Source organism: Neofelis nebulosa, chromosome 6 (genome assembly GCF_028018385.1).
Source record: "Neofelis nebulosa isolate mNeoNeb1 chromosome 6, mNeoNeb1.pri, whole genome shotgun sequence".
NCBI classification, from domain to species: Eukaryota; Metazoa; Chordata; class Mammalia; order Carnivora; family Felidae; genus Neofelis; species Neofelis nebulosa.
The window spans coordinates 127,314,746-127,327,414 of record NC_080787.1 but is presented as its reverse complement, the minus strand read 5'-3'; the positions used below and the strand labels follow the sequence as shown (position 1 = coordinate 127,327,414).

The window sequence follows — 12,669 nt, the reverse complement described above, 5'->3', positions numbered from 1 at the left end:
ACAGGCATATCTAATTTTATTGCACTTTGTAGATAGTCCAGTTTTTACAAATTGAAGATTTGTGTCAACCCTGTGTCGAGCAGGTAAGTCTATCAGTGCATTTTCCCAGCCATGTTTGTTCATTTTGTGTCTCTGTATCACATTTTGATAATTCTTGCAATATTTCAAGCTTTTCAGTTATTGTTATATTTCTTATAGTTCTCAGTGATCTGTGATCAGTGGTTGTGACTTGCTGAAAGCTTAGAGGATGGTTAGCATTTTTTAGCAATAAAATATTTTTAATTAAGTTGTGTACATTTCTATTTCTATTGAACACTTAATAGACAACAGTATAGTGTTAACATAACTTTTATATTCACTGGGAAACCAAGAAAGCTAAGTCCTGCTCTAAGCATGGACAGTCTATAAATTACTAGATAGTTAATATTCTTTTTTCACACCTATAGTTCTTTCTTATATACTTTTCAGTTCTTTTTTTTTTTTTTTTTTTTTTTTTTTATAAAACTACACATCAACAAACAAGAAGTGGGCAGGAGTAGGAAGCTTCATATCTGTAGGACGGCCTGACTTCAAGGTCATTGGCAGCCTCAAGTCACTGTGGTCTGTGGGGCCCTTTGCAATACTGAATCAAACCACAAACAATTATCAAAAGGCACAATTGTTACAGCTGTGGTTTTGCAAGCTGGGGCTTCTGTCCTCGGTGCTATTTCCCACTTCCTTAATCAACGCAGTCCTTTGAAGGCCCTGTTAGCTTTAGTGAGCAAAGGCAGTGTCTTAATTGATCCACTCAGTTGTTCATGGACAAGTTCCAAGGCCGTGAGTGCAACAGTGCCTTTGATTCTTCCTTGTGCGTGGACTCTTCGTGGTTGCTCTGCTTTTCTCATCACCAGTGTTCTTTTTTTTTTACATCTTGTGGCCGTTAAGGACCTAAAAGAGCTGATCTTCAGTGTGGCCTAAGCAGCGCGTGCAACGTCTGTTCATTTTATTGCATATAGTTACACAACTTCAAGGCGTAATTCAACCCTACTCTAGTCATTCTCGAAAATATCAAAGCATCTACCTGTCACTAGAGAGGAGAGCTAGCCTAGTGAAAAAAATTTACCTGATTGTTTTTGATGGCTACTGTCTGCTTCCATCCTTGTCTTGTTCAGCAGGAAAATCCGAGATCACAATTGCGACCACACTAATCAACCTCATTTCCCTCAAAATTCCAGTCTACAGTGAACAGAAGCAAATACTAATAACTACTTCCAAATTTCCACTAATTATTTTTGAAACTCTCTTACTTTTTCCATGTTTTTTCCCCCCATTTTTAGCTTGGTGATTTTCCCTCTGAAAATTTCAAGTGATGAAGGTATTGACTAAAGAATGGCTTCTGTGAGAATATAAAGAAATACTAGTTGTGAAAATGATTTGAACAATAAAGTCGATGATATTTAATGAATACCTGTTGATTCAACTTGGAATTTCCAGTAGCTATTCTTTCTAATACCTTAGTAGTCCCAAATGGTTTGCCTTTGACTCTTTTCTTACTTTCATTTCCTTTCTGAGGCAAGTTATCAGTAGTATAGACTCCAACCCACATTTGAATCTACCTTACTTTTCCAGATACTATAATGTTCATTATTACAAATCCAGCTACTTTAGAGAGATCACAAAATGTGGAGAAAATCAAGTTCCTGTCCTTAAAAGGCTGATTTCTAAAAACGAAAGGAAGACATTTATATGAGAGATGATATAAGGTAGTGTGACTGGTTTTCTAACAGCAGGGCTGACATATTCAAGTTAATGGTGTCTTCAAAATAGGCATTTTAGAAGGCAATGTACAAAATATCTCACAACAATGTATTTTGTAAGCTCCTCTTTTCAGAGTTCCGGGTAGAGCCTGCATACGTTGGTCAGAATAACCCATTAAGTGGCAAACCTTCATCTTGGAGATGGGATTTAATTTTCAAATGCATTCCAAGCCATTTCCAACAAACTTGGGTAATCAAGATGAGAAGTCAGGTTATGGTTTTGCAAAAACAAGGTGTGATTATAAAAAAAAAAAATGAGATGGAAATATTTGTATGTTTGTAAGTTACCTTTGAAAACAATTATAGCTGAAAGGAAGTGTGCCCTAAATGCCACGAGCTGAGCAGTATCCTAGCAATAATTATAAACCCTCCCACAGGAACTACATGGAAGATGCACACTGTCTTTGATGGGTCAACTCCAATCTCCTTATTTTAGGAAGTCATCTCGACCTTAAAGGCCTCCTTGCTATCGAGAACCGACAGCAATAGTCAAAAACATGTTTAAGCACATAAATTTATTTATTGAGGTGTGGCTATAAAGAAATAACACCGCTTTTTCTGTATGACTTATGCATCACTCATCCACATGAATGTTCACATACCTGGCAGGGAAAGCGTATATTGATGGATCATGTCCCAGATTCAGATCCTATCTGCTCTTTGAGAGCAGGGCCTTCTGTGTGTTTCTCTCCTCTACTGCCCTAGCGCCTGTCAGCACTCTTTCTAGCACACGGTAGGTACCTAGTAAACATGTTGAATGAATGATATGACTATGTACAGTTCCACCAGGAAAAGCTTCAATGAAGAAGAAATACTTGGGTTTTCCTCATTGAATTTCTTATATCTCTCCTTAGAAGCAATCATCTATGACATGCAAAATCTATAATGATCATACAATCCCTTCTTCCTGCAACTGTGTTCTCAGGATCATTTCTGAAAGGCAGTAGGCAAGTGGCCTACTATAGGAGCCCAGTCATGGTCAGAACACTTGAACTCAACCAAGGATCCCTCCAAATGGCTGAATAACCATGGACAAATCATTCAGCCTCTCTGGGGCTCTGTCTATTCATCTGTAAAGTGAGAATAGTTAACTATCGAGGACAACACTGAGCTAATAATGATTGAGCTCTTTCTTTGTGCCGGGCACTGTTCCAAGAGGTCTATGGAAAGAATCTTATTTTTTTTTTTTTTTAGCGTTTATTTATTTTTGAGAAAGAGAGACAGAATGTGAGCAGGGAGGGGCAGAGAGAGAGGGAGACACAGAATCTGAAGCAGGCTCCAGGCTCTGAGCTGTCAGCACAGAGCCCGACCTGGGGTTTGAACTTATGAACCGTGAGATCATGCCCTGAGCTGAAGTCGGACACTTAACTGACTGAGCCAACCAGGCGCCCTGGAAAGAATCTTATTTAATCATCCCATCAAGCCTATGAAGCAGATAGTATTATTTTGTTTTATAAAGAGGAAATTGAGGTGCAGACATAAATAACTAACGTGGGGATGCACGACTGGTAAGTGGTAGAGAAGGGAGTGCACCCCAGTGTAGCTCTAGAACTCTTGCCCTTAGAACTCTCTGACCAACTCACATAATCAATTACTAGAAGCCAGAGAGAGAGGGCCAGCGACCACCCTATATAATGTACACTATTATTAGAGAGAAAAGTGAGGGAGCACACACATCTGGCAGAGAGTGGGCAAAGATACAGTAGAGAAATAACAGTGGTGATGGTGGTTAAGGGAAAATCATCAAGTTTACAGGAACTAATGTTAACACCGAACCATGCTCTCGCCTTTATAGACAGCTGCGTATCTTTTCTTAGGTACATAGTTCCTGACTCACATTTTAAGGGCTGTTGTTAGATGACTGATTTTTAAGAACACTTGATATATAATTAAGGAGGGGAAGAGAGAGGAGTTAACAATTTTCAGGAGAGATGATTTACAACTTGAGACAAAAGAAAATCTGCTTTTCCTTTCGGCATGGTGACGTTAGAACAATATCTAAGGGATTGCATCAATGCATAAAAGCAGCAATGCTGTTTGGCTCTCACTTGGTGTGTTCAGGATGAGTTATTTACAGCTTTTGCTTCCCGAAATTAGTTAATCACCCTCTGGTGCTTTTTCTTACCTCTTTCAACCTCACTCCCCACAGAAAGGATAGATACAAACATGTTAAGGTATTTTCCTATTTCAAAAGATACAATAGGTAGCAGCCACTTGTCATGCATGGGCTACTGTTCCTTCATTCAAAAGGATCTGTTGAAGGGCTTCTGAGTGGCTCAGTCAGTTAAACATCCGACTTGGGCTCAGCATGATCTCACGGTCCGTGAGTTCGAGCCCCGCGTCAGGCTCTGTGCTGACAGCTCAGAGCCTGGAGCCTGCTTCGGATTCTGTGTCTCCCCCTCTCTCTGCCCCTCCCCTGCTCTCTCGCTCTTGCTCTCTCTCAAAAATAAAGCTAAACATTAAGAAAAATCGTCTGTGGAGTGTCTGCTGCTGGTGATGATTCCCTGGGTACAATGTAGGTTTACCAAGGCGGCTTCAAGCTACCACCAAGATTTGGCAGTTCAAGGTGTTCCATCCCCATTCAGTGCACATGTGCTTCTGGGTCCTGCCCCATCTCCAGGATTTATGTGAGTCCCACCAGCCCCTGGTTAGTTCAGTTCAAAAGCATTCATTCACCAGGCACTGGGGCTACAAAGACTGTAAGTCATGGAGTCCAGTGTCCAACAGCTCAGAGCATGGTGATTCCTTCGCTCTGCTCCAGCTTCAGAAGGAGAGAGGGGACTGGGAACTGGAGACTGTCTCTGGGCAAAGCTGGGCCGGGTGTCCTCTGTGCTGAGGTCCCCTAGTTAGTCATAGGCTTGAGAAACTTGAATGGCCCCAAAGGGGAACTCACCAGAGGTGGATGCCTTTGACTGGTGAGCCTCTTACAGCCTGGTTGTTTGCCTCACTGCTGAATGAACATACAGTCTATGATAGGAAAGTCATAATGCCTCAGCCCCCAAAGACAGAGGTTTGGGTAACCCTGAGCCTGAGTACCCTGACCCTTTGTGAGTTCGCTCTGAAAACCTCACCACTTTTGGTGGGTGTTCATCAGGCACTAATTTATGCATAGGCTTTTCCCACAGTGCAGCAAAATGGAAATATCTTTTACTGTCAGGCATATAGTTAAAACTGCAGCATTCTTGCAGGGATGTAGTATTAGCTTTGAGGCCACTAGAAAATGTTACATACCACTGCACTACACCTGAGACCTGTATCTATACAAGGTATTGGAAAACTCCGCGTGCCAGTCCAACAGCTTTATGATTTAGGATGTGAAATGGACGGAATGTCAGAGAATCGGACCTGTACTTACAGGCCATAAATCTATGTGAAAAAAAAAAATGCTTTTGTTACCCATAAGCTGGCACATGACTCCTGATATTAATGTGGGTGTGACATATTTTCACTTCAGTGTTGAATAAATTATCTTATCAGTACTGGCAGAGTAGAAAAATGACTTATGGCAATTTAAATGTTTACTCAGGGGTGTCTTCTTTACTTTTTCCAAACTTGAAACAAACATAGTACCTAAAACCTTCACAAAGATTTTAAAACCCCAAAAAAACACTAGTTATCGATCATTTTCATTGAAGTGTGCCATTTCTTCTTTAAAAAATGCTGATTCTAGGGGCTCCTGGGTGGCTCTGTAGGTTAAGCGTCCGACTTTGGCTCAGGTCATGATCTCGCGGTTCGTGGGTTCGAGCCCCGCGTCGGGCTCTGGGCTGACAGCTCAGAGCCTGGAGCCTGCTTTGGATTCTATGTCTCCCTCTCTGTCTGCCCCTCCCCCGCTCATGCTCTGTCTCTCTCTCTCAATAATAAATAAATGTTAAAAAAAAATTTTAATGCTACTTCTATTCTATTCTATTCTATTCTATTCTATTCTATTCTATTCTATACTTTGCATCATCAAAACAGATAAAAGGCAAGTATTCCTTGATAAATCCTCATTTGTTAACTTAGCTTTCATAACATAGTAATGCTGTTGCTGATGAGACTCTTGTAGCTCTGCTTCATCAGGAGGTCCTGTTGTTTCTACTTTGAAAACAGGGCTGCGAGCTGCCCCCTCCCCCCCCATCTCCATATCTACAGCCAGCATCTGGGGGCAAGCCCATCCTTCCTCACTAAGACTGCTGTAATGATGGTCTTGCTGGTCTCTCCAGTTCTGTTCTTGCCCCCATCGGATCTTTTTTCCCCCCAGTAATGAAGTAATCTATTTGAAAGGTAAATAGGCTCAGGGCATCCCCTACTGAAAAGGCTTTAATGCTTTCCCACTGAATTTCAAATGTAATCCAGATTCCTTCCCAGGGCTCGCAGAGATGGGGACTCTAGCCCCTTTGTACTTCAGTTTCTTCTTGGCCACACTCTCCTCTTCCTCACTTTTTTCCCAAACGCACCGGTCTTTTTCTTTTTAATGTTTATTTATTTATTTTTGAGAGACTATGAGCAGCGGGAGAGGCAAAAAGAAAGAGACACGGAAGATCCCAAGCAGGGTCGCGCTGTCAGTGCAGAGCCCGACGCGGGGCTCAAACCCACGAACCATGAGATCGCGACCCGAGGGGAAACCAAGAGTCAGTAGCTTAACCGACTGAGCTACTCAGGCGCCCCTCAAACACACTGGTCTTTTGATCGGTCCAAGGAGCTGTCTTTTGGGATGACATTTTTCCTATCTCAGGGGACTTTGCCTGCCCTCCCAGCCCAATCTGGCTCCTAAGACCCTATCTGAGTAGGTTCTGTGACCCACTGCTCCAACCTTGTTCCCTTTCATAGCCTGATCACCAAATTTACGAGTACATGTTTGTTCATTCGGCGACGAGTACATTGTTAACATTGTCCCTCTTCTGTCTAGTCTGGGAACTCTAGTCAGGAGCACATCTGTATTCACCATGAGACATCTACATAGTAGCCCCTGTATTCATTTCCTGGGGCTTCCTTAACAGAGTACCGTAGCATGGGTGGCTTAAAACAACGTTTATTCTTACGGTTCTGGAGGTAGAGTTACAAAACCAAGGTGTTGGTAGGGTTGTGCTCCCTCGGAAGCCTCTAGAGGACATTGCTTCTTTGCTTCTTTCAACTCCTGGTAGTCCCAGGCATTGCTTGGCTGGTAGAGCATCACTCCAGTCCTCCATTTGCAAAGAGCGTTCTCCCTGTGTCGCTGTGTCTTCATATGCTCTTGTAAGGACACCAGTCATATTGGATTAGGAGTCCTCTCTACTCCAGTATGATCTCATCTTAACTACTTAACTGCTTAAGTTAACTACTTAACTACTAAGGACTTCAGTATATCTTTTTTGGGGAGAACACAATTCAACTTGTAATAGCACCTAACAAATATTAGTTGAATGAATAAATAAAATGATGACTGAACCGAAATTTCTCATCAGTATAAGGGGGATTGACTACAGTGTATTCTGTATAGGAGACAAAGAGCTAAAGCCCAAGGCCAAAGGAAGATATACATATTTCTACATCTTTAAGTGTTACTGTGGTTTCAAATTGATACAGGGGATGTACTCAACAACTAAAAAGACACCAGAATAGACTCAAACACAGCCTTCTAAAAATCTGTTTTTCTGGTCACCATACGTTGTCCGGGGATTGTGTCAAAGCAGAAATAGAGTTCCTGGGGCACCTGGGTGGCTCAGTCGGTTAAGCATCCGACTTTGGCTCAGGTCATGATATTCCTGTTCATGAGTTCAAGCCCCGTGTCGGGCTCTGTGCTGACAGCTCAGAGCCTGGAGCCGGCTTCGGATTCTGTGTCTCCCTCTCTCTCAGCCCCTACCCCGCTTGCACGCTGTCTCTCTCTTTCTCTCTCTCTCTCTCTCTCTCTCTCTCTCTCTCTCTCTCTCTCGCAAAAATAAATAAACATTAAAAAAAAAATAGAATTCCTATTTGCATTCTGCAGGATCAGATATGGGCAGAAATAAAAGAAAATACTCTGAAAGGAAAAGGAACAGGGTTTCCTACTACAAGGTGTGGTGGGATCTAAAGAAATTTACTGACTACGTAAATATCAAATATTTATTAAAACTTAAATTATTTTATATATGAACATAAGATAATATGTGTTTTCTCATCAGTCTTCTCTTTGTTTAAATTCAGATAAGGATTAATTTGCAAAGAGGTAGCAGGTGAGTGAGGGGGTTAAGAGTATGGGTTCTAAACCCAACTCCTCCACTTACTAGCTAGGTGAACTTGTACAACTTAATTTCTCTGTGCCTCAGTTTCCTCATCTGTATTATGGAGATGATAATAAGGGTACCTTCCATAGAGCTGTTATGAGAATTGTATGATTTGGTTGTATAAAGCACATAGAATTGTGTCGGCTACATGGTAAGTATTCAATAAATGTTAGCTACTATTTTCATTATATGCTAGCCATTTGCTCACTTCAACTAAATACTATGGCATATAAAGGCTTTCATATTTATTATATTTTTTAGTCTTATGCAGGGCCACCTGGGTCACTCAGTCGGTTGAGTGCCCGACTTCGGCTCAGGTCATGATCTCATGGTTCATGGGTCCGAGCCCCGTGTCAGGCTCTATGCTGACAGCTCAGAGCCTGGAGCCTGCTTCAGATTCCGTGTCTTCCTCTCTCCCTGTTCCTCTCCTGCTCACACTCTGTCTCTCTCTCTCTCTCAAAAATAAACATTAAAAAAATTTTAAAGTCTTATGCAAATTGAGTTTTATTCACATACTATATCTACTATTAAAATAAAATCTCTTAGCCTGTCATGAATGGATCTCACTATCAACATAATTGTTAATCATGCCTAAAGACCTCTCATGTCCTACTGCAACCAGAACTAATCCAAGGGAGCAAGCAGTCCTTACAACTCTTCTTTGCGGAAAGGTCAAACCTCACCATAGCAAGAAATATCTATTTCCATTGATCAAAGATAACTCATTAAAATTCCACAATTAACAAATATTATAAATGATACAGGTAAATAAATCACTATCAACCCTCCCCCCACAACTGATAAATATCCATTTCTGGAAATAAAGGCAGACAGTCAAGATGTTAAGAAAGATGATTACATGGCTTAATTTACTCTGATAAAAAATGGTTCAGAAACTTGCAGACCATGTCATAACAAGGAATATTTTGTGTCCTGGTGTGACAGAGATGGGGGGATACCAGAACGTGACCTCCTTTTTCATGCTTTGTTTCCCCCGTGACAGTGACCGAGAAAATTGTTACATTAATTGGAATGAACAATCCATTTTTTTTATTCCAGCTTCTTTCTTAAAAACTTTTAAAGTAGGTCTTAGAAATCTTGAGAATTCTGTCAATTGTTTATTTTCACTTAAGGATGAACAACTGAACATGTCTCAGTCGGTTGTGTCCAACTTCAGTTCAGGGCATGATCTCATGGTTCATGAGTTTGAGCCCCACGTCAGGCTCTGTGCTGAGCCTGCTTCTCATTCTGTGTCTCCCTCTCTCTCTGCCCCTCCCCTGTTTGCACTCTGTGTGTGTGTCTCTCTCTCAAAAATAAATAAGCATTAAAAAATACTTAAAAATAAATTTAAAAATAAAGATGAACAGAAATCAGTGTTGTTGAAGATAAAGATTTGTATAGATTAAACACGGAGACATGTGCCTAGACTATAATATCTAGTATAAGTTGTGTTTTATATCTCCAAACTCAAGTTGCCACAAACCAAATACTGTAGTTTCTTATCAGTTAGTTCTGTGAAGTCACGTTTTGGTAATATTTTCCATCTGTGATATTATAACACACGGTCTATTTTAATTTTAGTTCTTACAAGATGCTAACCACTCTTCACATGTATGTGTCATATAAACATATAGAACTACAGGTTTTAGATCTGAAAAGACTCTTTGGAACTTTTTATGTTAGAAGTGTTCCTCACTTCTGAAGGGTTGAAAAGTACTATATTTCCTGGTAGTGCCTCTCCATGTTCTCTGTTTCATCCTCCAAAATCTGATTAAAAATCAGAACCTATTGATAGCACAGAGCAGCACGAAATCACTGATAATTATTCACGGCCTATAATCTCCAGGAAAAAAAAAAGCCAATACCATTTGAAACACAGTGGTTCCAAAGAGTTAAAAGGTTAGAAATCAAAGACGACATTGAGTAGGCTGTGTTTTTTGAGATCCTCTCTACTCCTACCAGACTCAAACCCACACAGTAATCAGCTGATAGGGCTTCTCTTTGAGTATTTAACTTTCTTCTTAAAAATAAAACAGATATTTTAAAAAATGATCAGGGTTAAAGTAGGAGCCATTGTGCATATATGTGTATATAGCATATGCACATACACCCAAACACGTACTCAACCACCTATATTTTGGTTACTCTGCTATACATTTAAAGAGCTTATTTTGGCTTAGAAACCGGGTTCTATGACAAAATTTAACTCTGAAGAATTTTTTTTTTCTTTTCATTTGGTTTGTGGAGTTATAATATGTTGCATAGTTCTAATCTTAACCAATGATTACCCTCAGGATAAAGCTAATTTCCTTCTCCAAATTAGTCCCAGCAAATTTACACAAGAATTATGAGACTTTAGCTAAGACTTGACCAGTCTTTGGTGAGTAGGCTAACTTTCATTTCCTAAGGTTGGATTGAAGGGTCAAAATTTGTTACTCTCCAAGTTCCATGACTAAAATGTGTATTTCTAATAAGATATGTTGTTTATAAAATCTGATTGCTTATTACCCAGGACTTTGTGATCTCTTCAATATTTTATTTTATTGAATTTTTAAAATTTGTTTATTTTGAGAGAGCGAGAGAGTGCATACAAACAGGGGAGGGGCAGAGAAAGAGAGGGAGACGGAGAATCCCAAGTAGGTTCTGCAGGGTCAGTGCGGAGCCCAGCTCGAAGCTCAATCTCACGAAACATGAGGTCATGATCTGAGTCGAAATCAAGACTCAGACGCTTAACTTACTGAGCCACCCAGGAGCCTCTCCAATATTTTAAATTAATATTTCGATTCTTACCTGTTACCAGTGATCTTTTTAATTTATTTTAATTCCAGGATCATCCTCGTTTTATTTGTCCTATGGAAGACTATCCTTTTATAAGAAACTACCCTCCACTTGCCTTTCGTCCTTTTCTAACTTGTTGGGAGTGACTCAATTCTTTATAATTTCTCTACAAAGAACTTCTAAAGGGAATCCTCTAGCATAGTTTTCGTTTTGTTTTGTTTTTTTAATTTTTTTTTTAATGTTTATTTATTTTTGAGACAGAGAGAGACAGAGCATGAACGAGGGAGGGTCAGAGAGAGGGAGACACAGAATCGGAAACAGGCTCCAGGCTCTGAGCTGTCAGCACAGAACCCGATGCGGGGCTCGAACCCACGGACTGCAAGATCATGACCTGAGCCGAAGTCGGACACTTAACTGACTGAGCCACCCAGGCGCCCCTAGCATAGTTTTCTTAGAGCACAGTTATGTGAAAATACCAGCATTTAATTAAATGCATTGTCTTCTTTCACTGCTTTATTTTCTAATTATGGCTTTATTCCATACTTTAGCAAAGCTGCCCCTAACGCCAACCTCCAAAACTCAAACCTGTCAGGGCCATCCATCCTAAGTTTTCTTTCTGTATCTAACAAATGAATTGTTTCAGTTATCTGCTGGTGCACAACAAACCACCGCAAAATTCAGTAGTTTAAAACAATCAGTTTATTATTTCTCACAAATCTGAGGGTTAACTGGTTCTTCTGCTGGTCTTATTTGGAGTCTCTCATGCAGCTTCAGTCTATGGCAGATGGGGCTAGAACGTCCGTGGTGGCTTCCTTCTGGCCCCCTGGTTGGAAAGGTGGGCCCAGCTGGGACCACTGAATGCTTCCCTCTTTGTGTGGCCTGGTCATGTGATTTCTCCAGCAGAGTAGCCCAGCTTTTTACATGGCAGCTCAGGATGTTCCAAAGGGCAAAGGTAGAAGCTGCCAGACCTTCTTAAGCCTCAGCCCTGGACTTATTTCCATCACGTTCTGTTGGTTGAAGTGAGCCATGGGGTCAGCTCAGGTTTGGGAGGAAATACACAGGACACGAGGCCCAGAAGGTGTGGCTTGTGGGGGCCATGTCTGAAGACCATCTACTACAGGGACTTTGTTTTCTTTTTTCTCCATTAAGACCTCAGTTCTTCTCTCCTTTTGCAGTTCCCTGCGTCTCTGGTGGTTTACCTAAGCCTACGAATATCACCTTCTTTTCCATAAACATGAGGAATATCCTACAGTGGAGTCCGCCAGAGGGTCTACAAGAAGCTGAACTTACTTACACTGTGCAGTATTTCATGTAAGTTAGTTCTTTTCCTTTTTGATAGTTTATACACATAAGACTCAGACACCTATTAATTGTGCAAAGATAAACCGTCTATTGTATTAAGTAAGCATTTGGAAAAAAGAAAAGTTTTATATATTTCATACTAAATTCTCTTGGGACGTTCTGCTAGATTAAATTAGGTAAACACTTCTTTGGGGCGCCTGGGTGGCTCAGTCGGTTGAGCGTCCGACTTCGGCTCAGGTCATGATCTCGCAGTCTGTGAGTTCGAGCCCCGCACCGGGCTCTGTGCTGACAGCTCACAGCCTGGAGCCTGCTTCGGATTCTGCGTCTCCCTCTCTCGCTGCCCCTCCCCCGCTCATGCTCTGTCTCTCTCTCTGTGAAAAATTAATAAACATTAAAAAAAAAATTTTTTTTTTAATTTTTTTTCAACGTTTTTTATTTATTTTTGGGACAGAGAGAGACAGAGCATGAACGGGGGAGGGGCAGCGAGAGAGGGAGACGCAGAATCGGAAACAGGCTCCAGGCTCTGAGCCATCAGCCCAGAGCCTGACGCGGGGCTCGAACTCACGGACCGC

General features: G+C 41.1%; 1 protein-coding gene across 6 annotated transcripts in view; it reads left to right on the top strand.

Annotated features, from left to right (window-relative positions):
* The window catches only part of IL20RA (interleukin 20 receptor subunit alpha), a 36,353-nt gene that overhangs the window by 9,296 nt on the left and 14,388 nt on the right, over positions 1–12,669 (top strand). For 5 of the 6 annotated variants that reach the window (XM_058735410.1, XM_058735411.1, XM_058735409.1 and 2 more), the window contains exon 2: positions 11,971–12,106. In XM_058735410.1, the coding sequence (XP_058591393.1) occupies positions 11,971–12,106 (136 nt within the window). Of the gene's footprint in view, positions 1–11,970; positions 12,107–12,669 lie in introns of those variants that run through there. The other variant, XM_058735408.1, reaches the window with a different exon arrangement.